The 18,005-nt window shown below is 40.7% G+C and overlaps 2 protein-coding genes across 3 annotated transcripts; one reads left to right on the top strand and one right to left on the bottom strand.

Moving 5' to 3' along the window:
* Positions 1 to 155: 155 nt before the first annotated feature.
* On the bottom strand, positions 156 to 16,842 carry LOC139970241 (uncharacterized). Of its 2 annotated transcripts, none has more exons than XM_071975899.1 (8): positions 16,704 to 16,842; positions 10,147 to 10,340; positions 9,480 to 9,645; positions 8,778 to 8,887; positions 7,959 to 8,145; positions 5,506 to 5,642; positions 4,775 to 4,920; positions 156 to 4,329 (listed from the first exon to the last, which is right to left on the bottom strand). In XM_071975899.1, exons 2-8 carry the CDS (start codon positions 10,308 to 10,310, stop codon positions 3,377 to 3,379), a joined length of 1,863 nt encoding a protein of 620 aa, XP_071832000.1. In that variant the 5' UTR covers positions 10,311 to 10,340; positions 16,704 to 16,842; the 3' UTR covers positions 156 to 3,376. The 2 variants fall into 2 exon arrangements, with proteins under 2 accessions (XP_071832000.1, XP_071832001.1); XM_071975900.1 differs by lacking the exon at positions 16,704 to 16,842 and adding an exon at positions 15,977 to 16,375.
* Positions 10,620 to 11,613, top strand: LOC139970196 (uncharacterized). The gene is made up of 2 exons (XM_071975834.1): positions 10,620 to 11,159; positions 11,608 to 11,613. The coding sequence occupies exons 1-2, from the start codon at positions 10,620 to 10,622 to the stop codon at positions 11,611 to 11,613; spliced, it is 546 nt and encodes a 181-aa protein (XP_071831935.1).
* Positions 16,843 to 18,005: the final 1,163 nt, after the last annotated feature.

Genomic DNA, 18,005 nt, shown 5'->3' with positions numbered 1-18,005 from the left:
CCATTCCCCTCTAACAAACCCATATCCTATTCCCCTCTCACAAACCCATACCCCATTCCCCTCTAACAAACCCATACCCCATTCCCCTCTAACAAACCCATACCCCATTCCCCTCTCACAAACCCATACCCCATTCCCCTCTCACAAACCCATACCCCATTCCCTTCCCATTTCCCCCTCTCACAAACAGATACCCCATCCGTGCCACACATTTATACAATTGCACATCCGCTGGTGATACAAATTCAGTTTGCCACACCCCCCTCCCCACCTTTCTCTACCATGACCAAGGATGCACCCCTAATAGAAAACAACAACCACCATGAGAGAAACCACACAGGTGCCGAGGACTGCCAGGCAATTGTGCCTAGTACAATTAACATGAACTCTCAAGTAGTCAACTGACAGTCTATAATACCATATATTCCCAAAAGATCCCAGACCCATACCACATACGCATACCACAGACCCATACCACATACCCAATACCACAGACCGATACCACATATCCATACCACAGACCCATACTACAGACCCATACCACAGACCCATACCACAGGCACATACCACAGACACATACCACAGACATATACCACAGAACCATACCACATATCACATACTCATACCACAGACACATACCCATACCACAGACCCATATCACAGAACCATACCACATACCCAACCATATACCCAAACCACAGACCCATACTCCAGAACCATACCACAGACACATACCCATAATCCAGACCCATACCACTGACCCATACCACATATCCATACCACAGAACCATACTCCAGACCAACTACAGACCCATATTCCAGACCCCTACCACAGAACCATACTCCAGACCTATACCACAGAACCATACTCCAGACCCCTACCACAGAACCATACTCCAGACCTATACCACACCCTCGCTAACACTCCCACCTGAGAAATATCTGTGTACAGTTTTACATGAAACACTGACTCCATTTAACCCATTCAGCAATGGTGTGACTGTGCAACAACATGGTTACCAACAAGCTCTATTAGTGATCAATATCTTGACATTAATAATAGTCACAAACTGAACATCAACATATAACTTTCAACCAACTGAGATATGCTGGATGCCTCTTTCCTTCTTCTACATTAGAGGTAATTCCTGCAGATACAAAATAATATTAATTTACCACTAGATTTCCCTAAATTACAGTGTCGTTCACACAAGTTTCATTTAGCTTTATCTACACATTACATCTCTCCTACCTACACCAGCTCTGTTCCCAGCAAGCTGTCCTTCAAACAACTCTCTCTTCCCATGTATGTCACCCTACCCCACACCCCTTTCACTAACATGCCCCATCCCCCCTCACTTTGTCCAAACAAACGTTATCGGAAAACATACAAGTTGACATCTGCAATTATCTGTCAAAATGTGACTTTTCAAAAGAAACTGTACAAAATGTGTTGAAATTACTGTTGTCAGACTTTTGCAAAATTAGAGAATGAAGAATATCTCTCCAACTTTGGAATAAGACAAAAATGAAATATGAAATTGCACAACATACAGTATTAACACCAATCAACCCATATTAAGCTGCTATATTTGCGTCCGGTGAGAAACAAAAGTGAAACGAGGAGGATTGTCCCTGGCAGAATGATACCTGTCCGGGGGATAAATAATTTAAACTAATTATGCGATTACATACAATGATTTAAAACATCAAATGCTGTCAAGAGATGAACATTGGATTCGGATTCATCTTCTTACATTTTTGTATCGATGGCTCGGAGAAAAGGCCCTGGCCTTGTCACATTGGCAGTTGGACCCAGATCAGATGGCTATTGGACCCAGACCAGATCAAAGTCCAGACTAAGCGAGAAAGTCATTGCCATAAAATCAAAATTAAATAGAAATAAACAGATTGGAATGAAGTAAACTGACAGAGTGTGTTTTTGGGGGTAAAATAAGTTTTCTTTTTCAATTTTGGTATAGCGCCATCCCCATGTACTTTCCCGATCCATAGAAACATGTCGCTCATCTATGAGGAAAACTTTCAATACAATGCCACCAACAGCATCTACTGCTTCCTGAATATTCATGAAATGGGTCTGATGTGCTAAATTTATATCTAAATTTAATAAGCAGGCCTGAGGCTGGCGAAATGTGATCAGTTTTAGTCTTTTGCAATATCCAGGTTTTTAAATCAGCTATTTTCCTGTTAAATGGAGCATATGTGCTACATGTTAGGGTCTGAAAACTACTGGAGAAATTCAACAGATACTCTATGCACAAAATGAAGTAACCAGTGTAACTTATTAATTCATTAAAATGCTGTATTAACTGCCTAGCTTTCTAGATACAAACTTTTGACGCTACTCCAAAGATGACAAAATTCACACTTACAGCTCTTCTACAGGCCAATGTAATTCTATCACCTAGCAACCATTCTCTTCCTGCAGTTGTAAACCACGATATGATATTTAATCTAAACCCCAATTGCTTTTTTATATGTTAAATCTCTACTGCATTGAGTCTATAGAAGACATACATCCCCATTAAATTATGGCTGACATAAATAAACAGAACTGTGCTTTAAAACAGGCACAAAAGATGTCATTTAAAATAGTAAAATCATATTACAAATCACTGACTGAGATTTAAATAACTTTACAGGTCAACCTTTTTCAACCTGCTCTTTTGTCCACATGTTACATCACACATCAAAACCTTGGAAAGAGATTTACATCAAACCAGCTGATATAACTCTCTTAAAATAGCAAAATATTAGCAAGAAGCTAAGTACTCATCAAGCAAATGTGATCAAATCTCCTTCAATTGTTGGGCTTAATCTCAGCGTTTTGGTGATCATGGCCTAAGAGAAATGGCCTTTAAATGCCTACTTTTGCAATTCCTGCTAATTGGGGTGGGAACACCTAACCAGTTAGAAAAGAATTAAATATTTCAATTAAACTTGATTTGATGTACGGTACATCATTAGGGTTCGTTCCCAATGTGAGACAAAATACACCAATTATCTATACTTATAAATTAATTAATTGATTCATTCATTCACAGAAATTTTTCCGATTGAAATAAGTCAAACCTGGGAACAGTTCTCCAATCTCCATAACAAAATACTCACTCGCACTGCTCTCAGACAAATGTCTTTTATTATTAGTTGGAACATTTCCTTTTCTCTAATACTGAACTTTTTTTATTTTTTGCAGTTGGATCTTTTTTAATCATGTTTACATTCAAGATGGTGAATTGGTTGAAAAGACATTTGAGACCGATCTGAGTAAATTTCTGACGCAGAAAGCCGCAAACCGCAAGGTTGCACGGAAACCGCCCGGACTGCCCTCGTGTACACTAGTGCTGCCTGTTTGTCAACTGCGTGAAGTTTGAGGCCTGTATTGTAAAAACGACTTCCCTCCCATCTTAAAATGGATCCTCCTGGCACTGTTATCCTGAATAGGGGGTTTGATGTTATTAGAGAGTTTCCTGGGAGAGTCCAAGTACTGAGAGAGGGGTACACTATCCTGCACCTCCCAATCCTCGCTTTGGCTGGACGATTGGTGACTAGGCGAGCGTGATTTTATCTTGACCGGGTAACCGAAGACGCCTAACGATTGTTCTTTTGCCAGCTCACGCCTGCGTCGCAATGAACCCACTTCTTCCATCTCAGCTGCTGGTGAAGATTGTCTACTTTGGTTTTCGTCTTCCGACGAGGTCACGACCTCTTCGATGTCACCGTTCGGATCTTTCATTTTGATCGTGATCCGTGGAATCTTTCGTTTGGCGTCCATGGTTTCCTCCTCGTCGTATCCGACCACTTTTCTTTTCCGCCTGTCGTTTCGGTCTGTCTCGCTTTTCGATTCCTCCCCGGCGTACAACCTCAGAGACGGACGCATCGACATCCGCCTCGCCCGGTAAGACGAACCGGAAATGTCTCTGATTTTCATTTTGGTTTCGCAGTTTGATATTTCCGATTCGTACGTTCGAGATTCAAAGTGCCCCGGCGAGGCGTGCTTGAAATTAAATGAAACCTCGCTGTCGGAACTCTCCGAAGATGACCCCTCTTGTTCTTTGCCTAGGCGTCCCTTCCACGGAAGGACACCACCCTTTGCAGCGTATTCCCTGAGATATTTCTGCTTCAGAGCGGCCATCTTCTTGCTCCCTTCTGCGAGGCTCAGTGAAGCATCGTAAGGTGAAAGACATTGCTTCTTAGCGATCAACTTGATCATTTGTTGATTTAGGTGACCAGATGGAGATAAAGGTCTTCTCCTAGATCTGGGTTTCGTATTATCTGGAGACTCCTCCCGACAACGATTCTGAACAGCTGTAAAATAACACAGAAAGAGATGAAAGTAGTTTCATAGCTAAACTGCTCATATGAAAGCAAATCTTGTGTAGTTAATGGCATATATAAAATAGAGCGACTAAATGGGCTCTCTTCATTGACTTTCACGCTCTCAAGGCTAACAGGCACCCACTTTTCTTATATGAGTATAGCACAGCTTAAACTTTCAGCACTATGGAGAAGTGCATGAATTGTGAAGTGCAGAATGACAAGGTCAACCATGGCTATGTTAATATGTAGCCTGTACTAAGCCAACAATAATGTTTCATAATTTCTCACACAATATCCTTTAAAGTTTTATGAATTTTCTACATTGTTATTCCATCACACGTACACACACACATGTTACAATTTCACGAAACAACATGAGGTATTGCTACCTCTCTGAGGTACACACGTTGCAAAAATACATGAGGTATGCTACCTTTTTGAGGCACATGTCCTGCTTGTGTCTTTTGGTCTGTCTTTTTCAGTCTCATGAGACGTTTATGTGTCTCCCTTAGACTGTATTTCTCCTCTTTGCTGTCTTTCTTTGGCGAGCAATTAGGGACAAAAGCCCCTCGTTGTAATCTTCAAAGAAAACATAATGAACATTGAATAAGAAATAAAAGTATGACATATATCTTCCATTAATTTGTGACATAATATGGACCTTTGAAGTGCAGTGATAAGGACACTAAAATTCATTACTTATGTGACATAATATGGACCTTTGAAGTGCAGTGATAAGGACACTAAAATTAAATATATACATTTATATTAAACATTACTTATGTGACATAATATGGACCTTTGAAGTGCAATATAAGGACACTAAACTTAACTATATATTAAACATTAATTTTGTGACATAATATGGACCTAAGTTGAGGTGCAGTGATAAGGACATTAAAATTAACTATATACATATATATTAAACATTAATTTTGTGACATAATATGGACCTTTGAGGTGCAGTGATAAGGACACTAAAATTTACTATACATATATTTTAATCATTAATTTTGTGACATAATATGGACCTTTGAGGTGCAGTGATAATGACACTAAACTTAACTATATATATATTAAACATTAGAATTACAATAATGTGCGACTTTCCTCTCAAACCAGAGAGTGAGAACCTAACTGTTTTTTAAATGTACATGGTCTTACCTCTCACAAGTCTCACATTCACAGTAGCAATTATTCTCTCCAAAGAAGTCCTCTCCGTAGTGACAGGTAATCTCCTCTCCGGGCTCTATATCTCGAAGGACCTTCACGCAAGCAGTATCCCTACCAGAAGGAACAAACTGGAACAGAGCAGAAATAAAATCAGGAAAAACAGTAAGGTTTGATGAATATGGGTGTGGCTTGATGAATATGGGTGTGGCTTGATGAATATGGGTGGGGCTTGATAGATTGATAAATATGGATGTATGGGGTTTGATGAATATGGGTGGGGTTTGATGAATACAGGTGGGGTGGGACTTGATGAATATAGGTGGGGTGGGGCTTGATGAATATGGATGCAGTGGGGCTTGATGAATATGGGTGGGGTGGGACTTGATGAATATAGGTGGGGTGGGGCTTGATGAATATAGGTGGGGTGGGGCTTGATGAATATGGACAGGGTGGGAATTTTACGGTACGCCGGTACGCTAGCGTACTGGAATGAAAATATCGCTTACCAAAATAAGAAAATCAAATGGGCCTAGTACTACACACCCTTGTAATGAGCGTACCAAAAATTCTGACCGTAAGTGACTGCATCGGACTGTAGTAGGCTTATCTGCAATCTGCTTCTAAGTTACGGAGGATTAATTTGTCGCGCAGCGAGCAAAAAGCACCAACGAACAGGCCGCACACAGCTGGCTGCTAGCTCAGCGATCGTGCCTGGACCGTCACATACCTACGACTAACTGTGTATGCATCGCAAATTATTCCAACTTCACACATGAACTACGCAATTGCCGACGGCAATTGCGTAGTTCATACTGTACATGTGCTCAGAATTTTCCCAGGTACCCTGCCAAACAACTGTGCGCTCATCCCCTGTCTAACACCTGTTTGTTAACATTTTTGGCACGTTTCCAAGAAACGTTTCATGGAGTATTCCCCATGATACACGAGGCACAGTTCATAGATATCAGTTCATAGATATCAAGCTATGGCCATCTTTATGAAAGTAAACCTTGTAATAAAATATGTTTTAGGCCACACGGCATGATTAACTAATGCTTAAAATTATTTCTATGTTCTTGTAGAAAACGTCAAGTTCGCAAAATACAATTGGTTGTGTTTTTGTAGTTACGTGAGATCCGTAACAGACGAGGTGGTTAGGCTATTTGCTATAAACTTAACTATGGTAGGACATTATTTTTTCCGTATTTTTTGAAATTCTAGAAAATACTTTCTTTTCCCCTCGCTTAACACCAGACGTGGTCTTACGGTTTATTCATAAATGGGTGTACTAGAGCCTTGTTTACATGACATTAGTTGCATGTAGCACGATATGCCAGTTTTGCATGAATTTTTCGAAAGTGTTTTGCTGGATCTTTCGTAAAATTTGAAAGGACCGAACTTACTTTTCGTACACAATTGGTAATTTCTCTACTGATTTTCAGAGTTTTTTTTTACGATCTCCAGTCGATACATTTCCTTTGATCATGTATTTGAATAACTAATACCAAGTCGAGTATTCGACCCGGTATTGTCTGGTCGGAGAGTTCAACGTGATGGACAGGGATTGTAATTATTTCGATCGAACATGCATTGACTGGATTATCTGCGCCGCCGCTGTCGGCTCAATATAAAGTACACTTGTGCCGCGAATCATGAAGTTTTCACAAAAGGATAACAGCGTTCAGGTCATTGTGCTGTGCTTACCGATTCATGAATTGTGCTTACCAACTGAGAAATCTTGGCTCATGTTGGTAAGCACATTTCATCAAAAAATGAAAAAATGCTTACCAACTTTTTTTGCCAAATTCCCACCCTGAATATGGATGCAGTGGGGCTTGATGAATATGGATGAAGTGGGGCTTGATAGATATGGGTGGGGTGAGGTTGATGAATATGGGTGGGTTGGGTCTTGATGATATAGGGATGAGTGGGGCTTGATGAATATCAATGGTGGGGTGGGGTTTGATGTATATGGTGGGTTGGAGCTTGATGAATATGGATGGACGGGGCTTGATGAATATCCATAATGGGGTGGGGTTTAATGAATATGGTGGGGTGGGGTTTGATGAATATGGTGGGGTGGGGCTTGATGAATATGGTTGGGGTTTGATAAATATGTCAACGCTATCCCATACTAACAATATAAGTCTTTACATTTTTAACAGTTAATCAAGTTTTAGTTACACAATGATATTAAAATCGCATTTTGTTTCAAGATTCCATTTGGGTATTTTAAATCAAAATTCATGATTTGCTCACTCCTTATCCTTGATTTGTGGTTGAACAGAATTCTAGGAGAGAGTCTCAGCAAGTCAGCACGATGATACGATCAATTACAATCTAATTTCAAACAGCCTGGTGTTAGTTTAACTGCTAAGCATGTGAGCATGGGTGTGTCGGATGCTGCCTGGTGGACACCATGACAATTACTGGAGAAGACTTACTTTACAATTAGGCCGGCAGTCGTGGTTAATGAATGCTGCAGGGCCTAGCCAGAGTTGGGCACAATTTTTCCTCGTCGAGAACATGACGCTGAAATCGTTTTTACCCGGTACTAGGAGTAGATCTTCTTCCTTCTCGGTTAGTTCAGCTATACATCCCACCAGTAGAGGGATGGTTTCATTCTTCTCCCTGGAATACAAACAAACAAATACAAACAAAGTAAATACAAACAAAGTAAATACAAACAAAGTAAACTTGGGAAGACCTGCCACCATAGCAACAAGAAATCTTCAACAGGGTAAAAACCAAAATTTATTTTATGGGGGCTACTTCCCCCACCCCCCCCCACCCCTCTCAAAGCAACAGGCCCATGAAAATTGCAGGAGGCTATTTTGGGGCCAGTGGGGGCTATTTTAATACTTTTTAAATGGAAAATCAATCATAAAAATGTATGAAATGTGTTTTATAAGCCAAGAACTGACGTTATGATGTAAAGGCAGAGAATCTTTTCATGCTTGACAGAAAATAAAACAGTTTGTTGTCATTTAGTTTTAAAAACTAGCCAATCCTTCTTCCACTGTTTCACAGTGGCCTCTTTGAAAACAACTTTTCTTATATTCTTCCCACATTCTGGGTATCTCTTTATTATTTGTTATTTCTTTGCCGGGTGGGCCCCACGGCAAATTAGAACTCTCCATTCTGCAGCCTTACATTCAGACTGAGAGCCAAAAGATATGTTTGATCGAATGTACATACTGTGCGTACAACCCTAATGTAACAATATTAACACAAGTTTTACTAAGGTTTAAGAGCAGGCTTACCAATGCCGAGTAGAACTAATCATGCCTCCGACACCCTCCATGGAGTAACGATAGCACGGCTTGATCTCAAAACCAGCATCTTTTGAAAACATTCCCAGGTATCGAAAAACCTGAAGAAGAAGCAAGTTACATCCAGTATGAGAAATAATGCATAACAGGCATTCTATCTTTGCTTTGGTGTTTCATTTAATACACACCTTGACAAGTGCTGGTTAATCAGAGGTTTCCATTTTTTCCAAGGGCAGTGCATTTATAAATTGTATTGAATACAAGAACTAGCTTCAATTGCTGTGAATGTGTGGTAGCCTAAAGCCTAACCTCTCATCTGTACAGCTCCGCAAATAAATATTCTCAGAGACAAGTAAACTGACTTTGTGTGGTAGCCTAAAGCCTAACCTCTCATCTGTGCAGCTCTACAAATGAAATTCTCAGAGACAAGTGAACTGACTTTGTGGTGTAGCCTAAAGCCTAACCTCTCATCTGTACAGCTTCGCAATAAAAATTCTCAGAGAGAAGTTAATTGACTTTCACAGAGGCATTCTCACAGAATTACATTGTTAGTTTGAGGTATTACTACAAGTTACAGTAATACACCAAACTAACAATACAATTTGCATTCTGGTTTTTGTATATTGAGAAGAATTTGTTGTTAAAGTAAAGCAGCTGTTTCTCAAACTTCCCTTAGATGAAACGTTCCCTTACATGTCTTTTAAAGGCCATCTGCTGTTCCTTTGTTTTGTTTAGCAGGAAGACGCGTGCCCAGTCTCCAGTCATGTACTTCCGGTACGCTTTCTCATAGTCATTGTCCTTTGCGAATGAGCTCAGTATTCCTTTGAGTCGCTCCGTTCGGTTAGTTAACGGTCTGAATCTGTTGATGGAAAAAACAAATCAAAACAATCATAGCTGAAAGGGAACTCTGGTGTTAAAGGGTTTGAAGACTCGCGAAAAAAGAAACGTCTAATGCTGGTAATCTGACCTAGTTTCATATGAGGTGTAACAGAAGTGTTAGACACCACCATCGATCCCAGAAAATACACAAACTGCTTGCTACCGTCGGTAATTAGACTAGTTAGTGTACAGTCAGTACATACAGCTGCGGTCAATACCCACAGCACAGTGTATGAACAATACAGTGATGGACATCTCAGGTCCAGCTAAAGATAACAAGGTACAGTATATATCACATTTCACTACTGTCTTCATTTTGTAGCGACACAAACAAAATGTCACTTGCAAGCAACGGAAAGTTAACTTTTTCAGATGGCCGCACGCAGTTTGGGGCGAGTCTTCAATGCCTTTAACAGCTTTCAATCTGTTTTCTTATCTTACTCTTCATGTCACTAACTTTGTGTCACATACTATACTGTACCTGAGGTTCATTTTATGAGTTGTAAAATGCAAGAACGTATCCAGGACCAAGTTGGTGGCGATGTCATCATTATCCGCGAGCTCTCTTGCCGTCATGCCCGAGGTGGGCGGAAAGCGAGAACCGAGGAAGTTGAACTGCATTCGGCTTCCGACCTCGACCACCATGATCTCAAAATGATACCACTGGGAGCTGACCTGATGGGAAAATGAATGCAAGAATCAACTCAAACCCTGGTTGTACTAAAAGGCACTCCACATTTACAGTAGGGTTATGTTATATATCAGTATCATGCCATCTATTTTGGTAAAGTTGTTGTGACCTGCATGTGACCTGTGCTGTAAACACTTAGCATTTGTCTTCTTGTTATATCGCTAGGAATCAGGATAATCCTCCATTAATCCAGGGTATAACAAACTGGCGACGAACTAAGGAAGAACCTATAATATAACCCAGAATATTTCTGTATTGTAAACATGGCAGTTTACGGGAATATAGGGCCGTTTGACAACACAGTCGAAAGCTTCGAAGATTACGCAGATCGCTGCGATGCCTTTATAGTGGCAAACGATATTGCCGAGGCGAGACAGGCTAATTTTTTTCTCGCTATGGTGGGCGCTGAGACTTTCAAGCTCTTGAAAACGGTATGTAGCCCAGACAAGCCGTGTACACAGACGTACGCGCATCTGAAAACCATCCTGAAAGGACATTTTTCACCGAAACCGATCGTGATCGCTGAACGTTTTAAATTTTGGGCTGCTTCACAGTCTGAAACCGAGTCAGTTGCAGACTTTATTGTTCGCTTGAAGAACTTAGCAACCCATTGCGATTTCAACGCATTTCTACTGGAGGCACTGCGAGACAGACTGGTCTCGGGGCTGCACACAAGATTTGTGAAAACTCAAACGCAGCTACTCTCAACCGCTGATCTGACGTTTGACAAAGCTAAAACCAAGTGTCTTGCAGACGAAATGGCTGGCATAGCAACAAGGGAACATATCGATGCAGGAAGTTCTGTGAGTACAAACAGATTGAATTGGCGGAGCCCTCAAGGTCAAGGACGAAGGGGTCAGGGGACTAATAGAAACAACGACAAGCACAATAGGCCTAATCAGCAACCCTGGCAAGCTAACAGTGCACAATCATGCTATCGCTGCGGGGGAAGCAACCACAAGCCCGATGATTGCAGGTTTCGCGAGGAAAACTGTCATTCGTGCGGGAAGAAGGGTCATATTCAAAGAGCTTGCCGATCTGGGGCTAAGGGACCTCAAAGCCAGAAAAGTTCGCAGAATCAGACAAGGACAGGGGGTCACCGCAACCACTCCGTCTCAACTAGCTATAGGCCTATGGAGGATGGTGAGCCTAACGTTAGTTCTAGTAATAAGGACACTAATGAACAGTATGTAGATAGTGTTAATACTGATGAAAGTGATTTACATTATGGTTTATATCATACATTATCAGGTGTAAAGACCAATAAGCCGTATTTGATTACGTTAGTGGTAGGGGACACTAATGTTCCAATAACCATGGAAATTGACACCGGTGCGGCTCGTTCCACCATTTCGGAGCATGTGTACAAGTCCAGTTTGGCCCATTACCCCATAAAGGATACCAATATAACCCTACGTGGCTATTCAGGTGAAAAGGTGCCTGTGATAGGGAGTATTGTAGTATGGCAAAGTATGGAGGTACTAGTTGTAGGATGGATTTATTGGTTGTCAAGGGAAGCCGTCCATCCCTTTTCGGCAGAGACCACTTGAGTAAAATCAAACTGGACTGGGAGAATATTTTTGTGGTATCTGAGCCAAAACCAGCAAAGGTTGGAATCCAAAATTTGGGGAATCCTGTGTCACCAACCTTGGAAAATTTGTTGAGTCAAAATCAGAAAATATTCTCATCAAGTGAAATGGGTATTAAGGGATTCTCTGCTAGGTTGAGGGTGAAAGCAAAAAGTAGACCCAAATACCAAAAGAGTAGGCCAGTGCCTTACTCATTGTTGTCAAAGGTGGAAAATGAATATGAGAAACTTATCAAGAATGATATAGTTACCCAAGTCAACTATAGTGAATGGGCCTCACCATTTGTGCATGTACAGAAGGGAAACGGTGAAATAAGAGTATGTGGAGACTACAAAGCTTTGAATGATTGTATTGAAGATGAGGGATACAAATTACCAAATACTAATGATTTATTTGCAAAACTGGCACAGGGAGGTACACACCCTAAGGTATTTTCAGTGCTTGATTTATCTGGTGCCTTCAATCAGCTGTTTCTTGATGACGAATCAGCTAGGCTCCTAGTAATGAATACACATAAGGGGTTACTGTCACCAAAACATTTGTGTTATGGGGTGAAAACTGCACCAGCTATTTTCCAGGAAACGATGGACGAAATATTATCTGGATTAGACAATGTATTTTGTTACATAGATGATATCTTGATTGCAACTGAGAATGAGAATAGTCACCTTAAGGCCCTCGAAGCAGTGTTTGCGAGGTTAAACATGCACAATGTTCGGCTGAATGGCACAAAATGTCAATTCATGAAATCAAAGATCAGGTATCTTGGTCATGAGCTCACCAGTGAAGGTGTGAGCCCTTTGCAGGACAAAATCGAGGCCATACAAAAGGCACCTCGACCAACCAATGTATCTGAATTGAAGTCCTTTCTGGGCATGGTGAACTATAATGGCAAATTTGTAAGGAATCTCTCTTCTCAGATGCAACCATTGTATGCCATACTGCAACACAACATTAATTGGGTCTGGAGTGATGACTGTGAGCAAGCTTTTGTTAATGCAAAGAATGCTTTAGCTAGTAATCAGGTGCTCACCCATTTTGATCCAAATAAACCTCTAGTGTTGAGTGTGGATGCTAGTCCATGTGGACTTGGAGCTGTTTTGGGCCATCGATATCCAGATGGTTCAGATCGCCCCATAGCATATGCCTCTAGGACATTGAGTCAGACCGAAAAGAATTATGCCCAAATCGAAAAAGAGGCTCTTGCCATTATTTTTGGGATCAAGAAATTCCACTTGTATTTGTATGGCACTAATTTCACACTTATCACAGATCACCAACCGTTGACTAAGATCTTCGGACCAAAACATGGTATCCCGGCTTTGGCGGCAGCTCGGATGCAGAGATGGGCAGTGTTATTGTCCGCATATCAGTACAATATTGAGTACCGCTCTTCTGCAAAGAATGCAAATGCAGATTTGCTCAGCAGACTCCCAGTTGGGGAAGCCTCTAGTGGTGACCCAGAGGAGTATTTTGTTTTTGAGACAGTCCTAATGGAAACCCCTATTACTGCGACTGAAATTTCAAAACATACAGACAAGGACCCAGTTTTAGCCAAAGTTTTAGAGTTTACTCTATCTGGCTGGCCAAATCATTGTGTGGACCCTGCCATACAACCATACTTCACACGCAGAGATGAGCTATCCCTGGAGGATGGATGCCTTCTTTGGGGGCGTAGAGTAATTATTCCATCCAAATTGCATGAGCTTATCCTGAGTGAACTTCATGAATGTCATCCGGGCATGAGTCGGATGAAGGCACTTGCTAGGTGTTATGTGTGGTGGCCAGGTTTAGACAAGGATATTGAGGATAAAGTTAGGCTGTGCACGCAATGTATACAAGTGCAGAAGGCGCCTAACCCTGAACCATTGCTGTTATGGCCTTGGGCCACACAGCCGTGGCAGCGGGTTCACATAGACTATGCAGAGGTCAAAGGTCAGAATTTCTTGCTAGTGGTGGATAGCCATTCAAAGTGGTTGGAGGTATTACCAATGAATACCACAACAAGTATTGCCACGATTAATGTGTTGAGAACACTTTTTGCATGTTATGGGTTACCCATTCAGCTAGTAAGTGATAATGGTCCTCAGTTTAGATCTGAGGAATTTCAGAACTTTCTGAAGTCCAATGGTGTGGACCATACTCTCACTCCTCCATACCATCCAGCTACGAATGGGCTTGCAGAACGCAATGTTCAAACTTTCAAGAATGCTTTTGCTAAGTCAAGTGGGGAGACATTGGGTCACAAGGTAGCTAATGTTTTATTTACTCTTAGAAATACCCCGAACACAACTACCGGGAAAACTCCATCAGAGTTATTTCTTAAGAGATCCCCAAGGACTAGGCTCTCTTTAGTGAAACCTAGCCTGCAGAGGAAGGTGGAAAAGAGACAGGATGCTGCAAAACAGCAAAGGGACCGCAGTTCATCAGTGCGGCAGTTCGACCTTTATCAACCAGTGAGGGTGCGAAATGTTAGAGGGGGGAAGGATCGATGGATTCCTGGTACCATAGTGAAAGTCAAGGGGCCTCGTACATATATTGTTAGTATCCCTGGCAATAATCGTAGGTTTGTACACTCAGATCATCTTATCCCTGACGATACTGGTGCAAATGCTATGGCTGGAAAACCAAACATCAACTCCCCTATGGATGCTGATGTTGTGCCAGTTCCAGTTAATGTACCTCAGACAACTAGGGAATTAGGGCAGAGCTCTAACTTGGATCAGCCAGGACCTTCCACCACATCCCCAGTAGTATCTGGTAGTCCTATCCACACAGGTCAAACCCCAGTTGTGGTAGCAGAGTCACCTGCACCATCAGCTACAGTAACCAGGTCAGGCAGAGTTGTCAGACCACCCAAGAGGTTAGAGATTTAACTATACCCTCAAGTTGTTAGTTTTGTTTGTTTGATTTGATAAAAGATTGATTTAATAAAAGTTGAGTTGTTTAATGAGGAAGAATATTTGATTGTTTCATCATCTGGTAGGAAGGAGTGTTATATATCAGTATCATGCCATCTATTTTGGTAAAGTTGTTGTGACCTGCATGTGACCTGATGGAAATAAACAGTTCAATATGGCCGCATGTGCTGTAAACACTTAGCATTTGTCTTCTTGTTATATCGCTAGGAATCAGGATAATCCTCCAACTTTCTTTGGTTACAAGTGGGACACTGTGTCCTCAGAAGGTGTCTACAGGAAGTGTGGATTTGAAGAGGGCTAGTACTATGTACAATACATGAATACAAAATGGTGGCATATTCATTGTTCATGGCATAACTTAGTCTTTAAATTTTGTAGTTTGAAGGCTCGTAATTTTATCTCTTTTAAAATACTGTTTAGTTTAGTTTAGTTAAGTTTAGTAGAAAAAAAAGGATCAGGATGGACACTCAAGTCCCTATCAAGGACCCTGTGCAATGCTCCTGTGTAAAACAAAACACCGATAGCAATTTTGCATATAGGCTATGTAGTATCCCAATGTACAGCTTACAGTTTATTATGTGCAGAATTCTTGTAGGCAAAAAGTGGTTAACTTATGGTTTAGCCAAATATTTAAATTTAACACACCAAACCTTGTCAATACAATAATTTAAGATTCATGTTTGTGTGTTGAAACGGACACCAACTGTACAGCATTGTCTCATTTTGGCAAGAAAATTCTATTGTCCTGCCAGCAAACTAAATTTTCCCAACTTTGTTGTGATCTTTTTGATATTCAAAAGCATCAGCTAAAAATTTACACGTGTAGAATAGTGCATCACTAAATTTGAGTGACTATTTCGGAGCTGTGATCTACATTTTGTCATTTTCAACATACAAAGATGGATTCAGGATGGTCACATTATACTACTCGGGAGAGAAAATGTTACAGGATGGGGAGTAAATAAACGAAATCCAAACCATTAAAAACTTTTGCCTTAAATAAGAACAAATACCACTGTACTATATTTTGCTGGATTATCAATGTTGTTAAGTTGCAGCAATTTTTTTCACATTCTCATTTTTACAACTGACATACCACCTTTACCGTACTTTTGATCAGTAATACAACGCCGTTTGTTCGACCATGATTCAAATTCGTTTGTAAGTAAATTTACTAGGCTAATTGTTACTGAAATCATTTCAGACTGGCGCCCTCGTTCTTGGGGTTACTGACATCCTCTCATCTGGCCTAAAATAGTGACCTAACCAGAACGATACTATTTTAAATTGGGAAACATGAGTTGAGAAACCTTTACCTCTGTAGGTGCACTTAAACTACCGAGAATATAAATGAGATTCGATGTGAATTTGATATTTTCTGGTTGATGAAAAAATTTATAACATCTTAACTACGTTTAATCATCTGGCAATTTTTCCGATTTTGGGCTGCTACGATAGCCTAACGTACAATGAAAAGCCTAGGCCTCTTCGAGGAACCAATCGGTTTTCAACCGAAATTTACATTATACAGATGTTTGAAGAAGTTTTAAGTCACTTCTTATGTACAAAAACAACTGACTTCATACTCGATATATTTATATCAGGATAAATTACACTGAAAGACAATTTTGCAGCCGGCTTTTCTGGATGCTGCTTAGACTATGGAGTCCTTACATTGAAGTACAACAGTTACAGCCTACAGGATGGATAAATGTTTGGGGTAGATATCACTGAAGTCTGAAGAAATTACGAGTTCCTAATCCTACATCCGAAAGAGTAAGATAGACATTGTAAGTAATTAACTTTTATATCTACCTTTGTCCCCAAGTATGCTTACCTTGGACCAAAATCGAAAAAACACGGGCCAATCTCAATTAAATTTGAAACGTATAATATTGCGCGGACGCGACCTTTCGAATTTTTATAAATGACCTAATGAATATTCAGTTCCTTGAAATTTAGTACCGTAGCCTATACACACCTTACATGGTATGTAAGTACATTCTGTAGTTTCGAAATTTGTTACTAATTGCTTTGCGGACGAAATATGAGAGAATCCTTTGTTCTTTTCTGATTGTTACCAAACTTTGAGGTCACCCTGATGTGAAATGGATTCCAGCATACACAGAAAGTCCAATCATGATATAGCACCCGCATGATAAATCACATTATATAAGCAACGTTCACTTTTCCAATCAGTCGGATTGTGATCTTGTGGTTATTGTAGTGAAGACGGAATGATTTAGAACAGTGGTTCTCAAACTGTTTGGATCTACCGCCCCTTTGCCTTATTGAACCGGTCCGGCGCCCCACCGCCCCGCCCCCCTCCCAACCTCGTGTCGGGGCGGTGTCAGGGTTTGGAAAGTGGGGGGGGGGGAACAAAACCAATATCTGCTGGTTGATCATTTTCCAACTGACCAGTTTTCACGAAATTGACGTAGACGCAAGAAGGTACTTTTGCATTTGGAAGAGCTGGCGAAGTGTGAGTTTGTTTGTGTCGTGGGGGAGGGGATGGGTCAAAGGGGAGGACCATCCCCTTAGATAAATTTTTGAATATTTTAATGCCCTCAGATGCAATATGGTGCTACAAATGAATTGAAGAAGCACCACTGTCCCAGCACCACCAGCCTGGTTTGCGGGAATTGAAAACCGATGAACATAAATGGAGCCAAAATCGTTCATAGTGTACGAAAAGCGCGCACAAATTGGAATGGTATCTTTGATATATTTTTCACAAGAGAAAATTAGGGCTTTTTTATATGAATTCTTCTAACCCCAATTTACATGAGTATGCCGGGGACCCCCCCCCCCCATTATTGATTTAATGGTGAAAATTGAGAAAGATGCCAGCGAGTATGGACGAAAGAGGACAAGCAGCGCGCGAAGCGCACACAATATTTGTAGTTTCACAAGGAAAGAACCCAAATTTTGAGACAAGGGTAGAAACAGAAAGTTACAATCGTTGAACCAATATTATATACTGACAGAATGTCTGAAGACTATGCACTGGAATGAAGGTTTATATATGTATGGTGATTTTAAATGGAGGTGCAGTCTGATAGAATTAATGTTCTCTATGTACAATTTGAAGTGTCATTGTCAGTCAGATAATGTTAATGTCTGAGAGTCTCTGAGAATT

Source organism: Apostichopus japonicus, chromosome 7 (assembly GCF_037975245.1).
Source record: "Apostichopus japonicus isolate 1M-3 chromosome 7, ASM3797524v1, whole genome shotgun sequence".
In the NCBI taxonomy this organism is placed as follows: domain Eukaryota; kingdom Metazoa; phylum Echinodermata; class Holothuroidea; order Aspidochirotida; family Stichopodidae; genus Apostichopus; species Apostichopus japonicus.
This window is presented reverse-complemented; position numbering and strand designations above follow the sequence as displayed.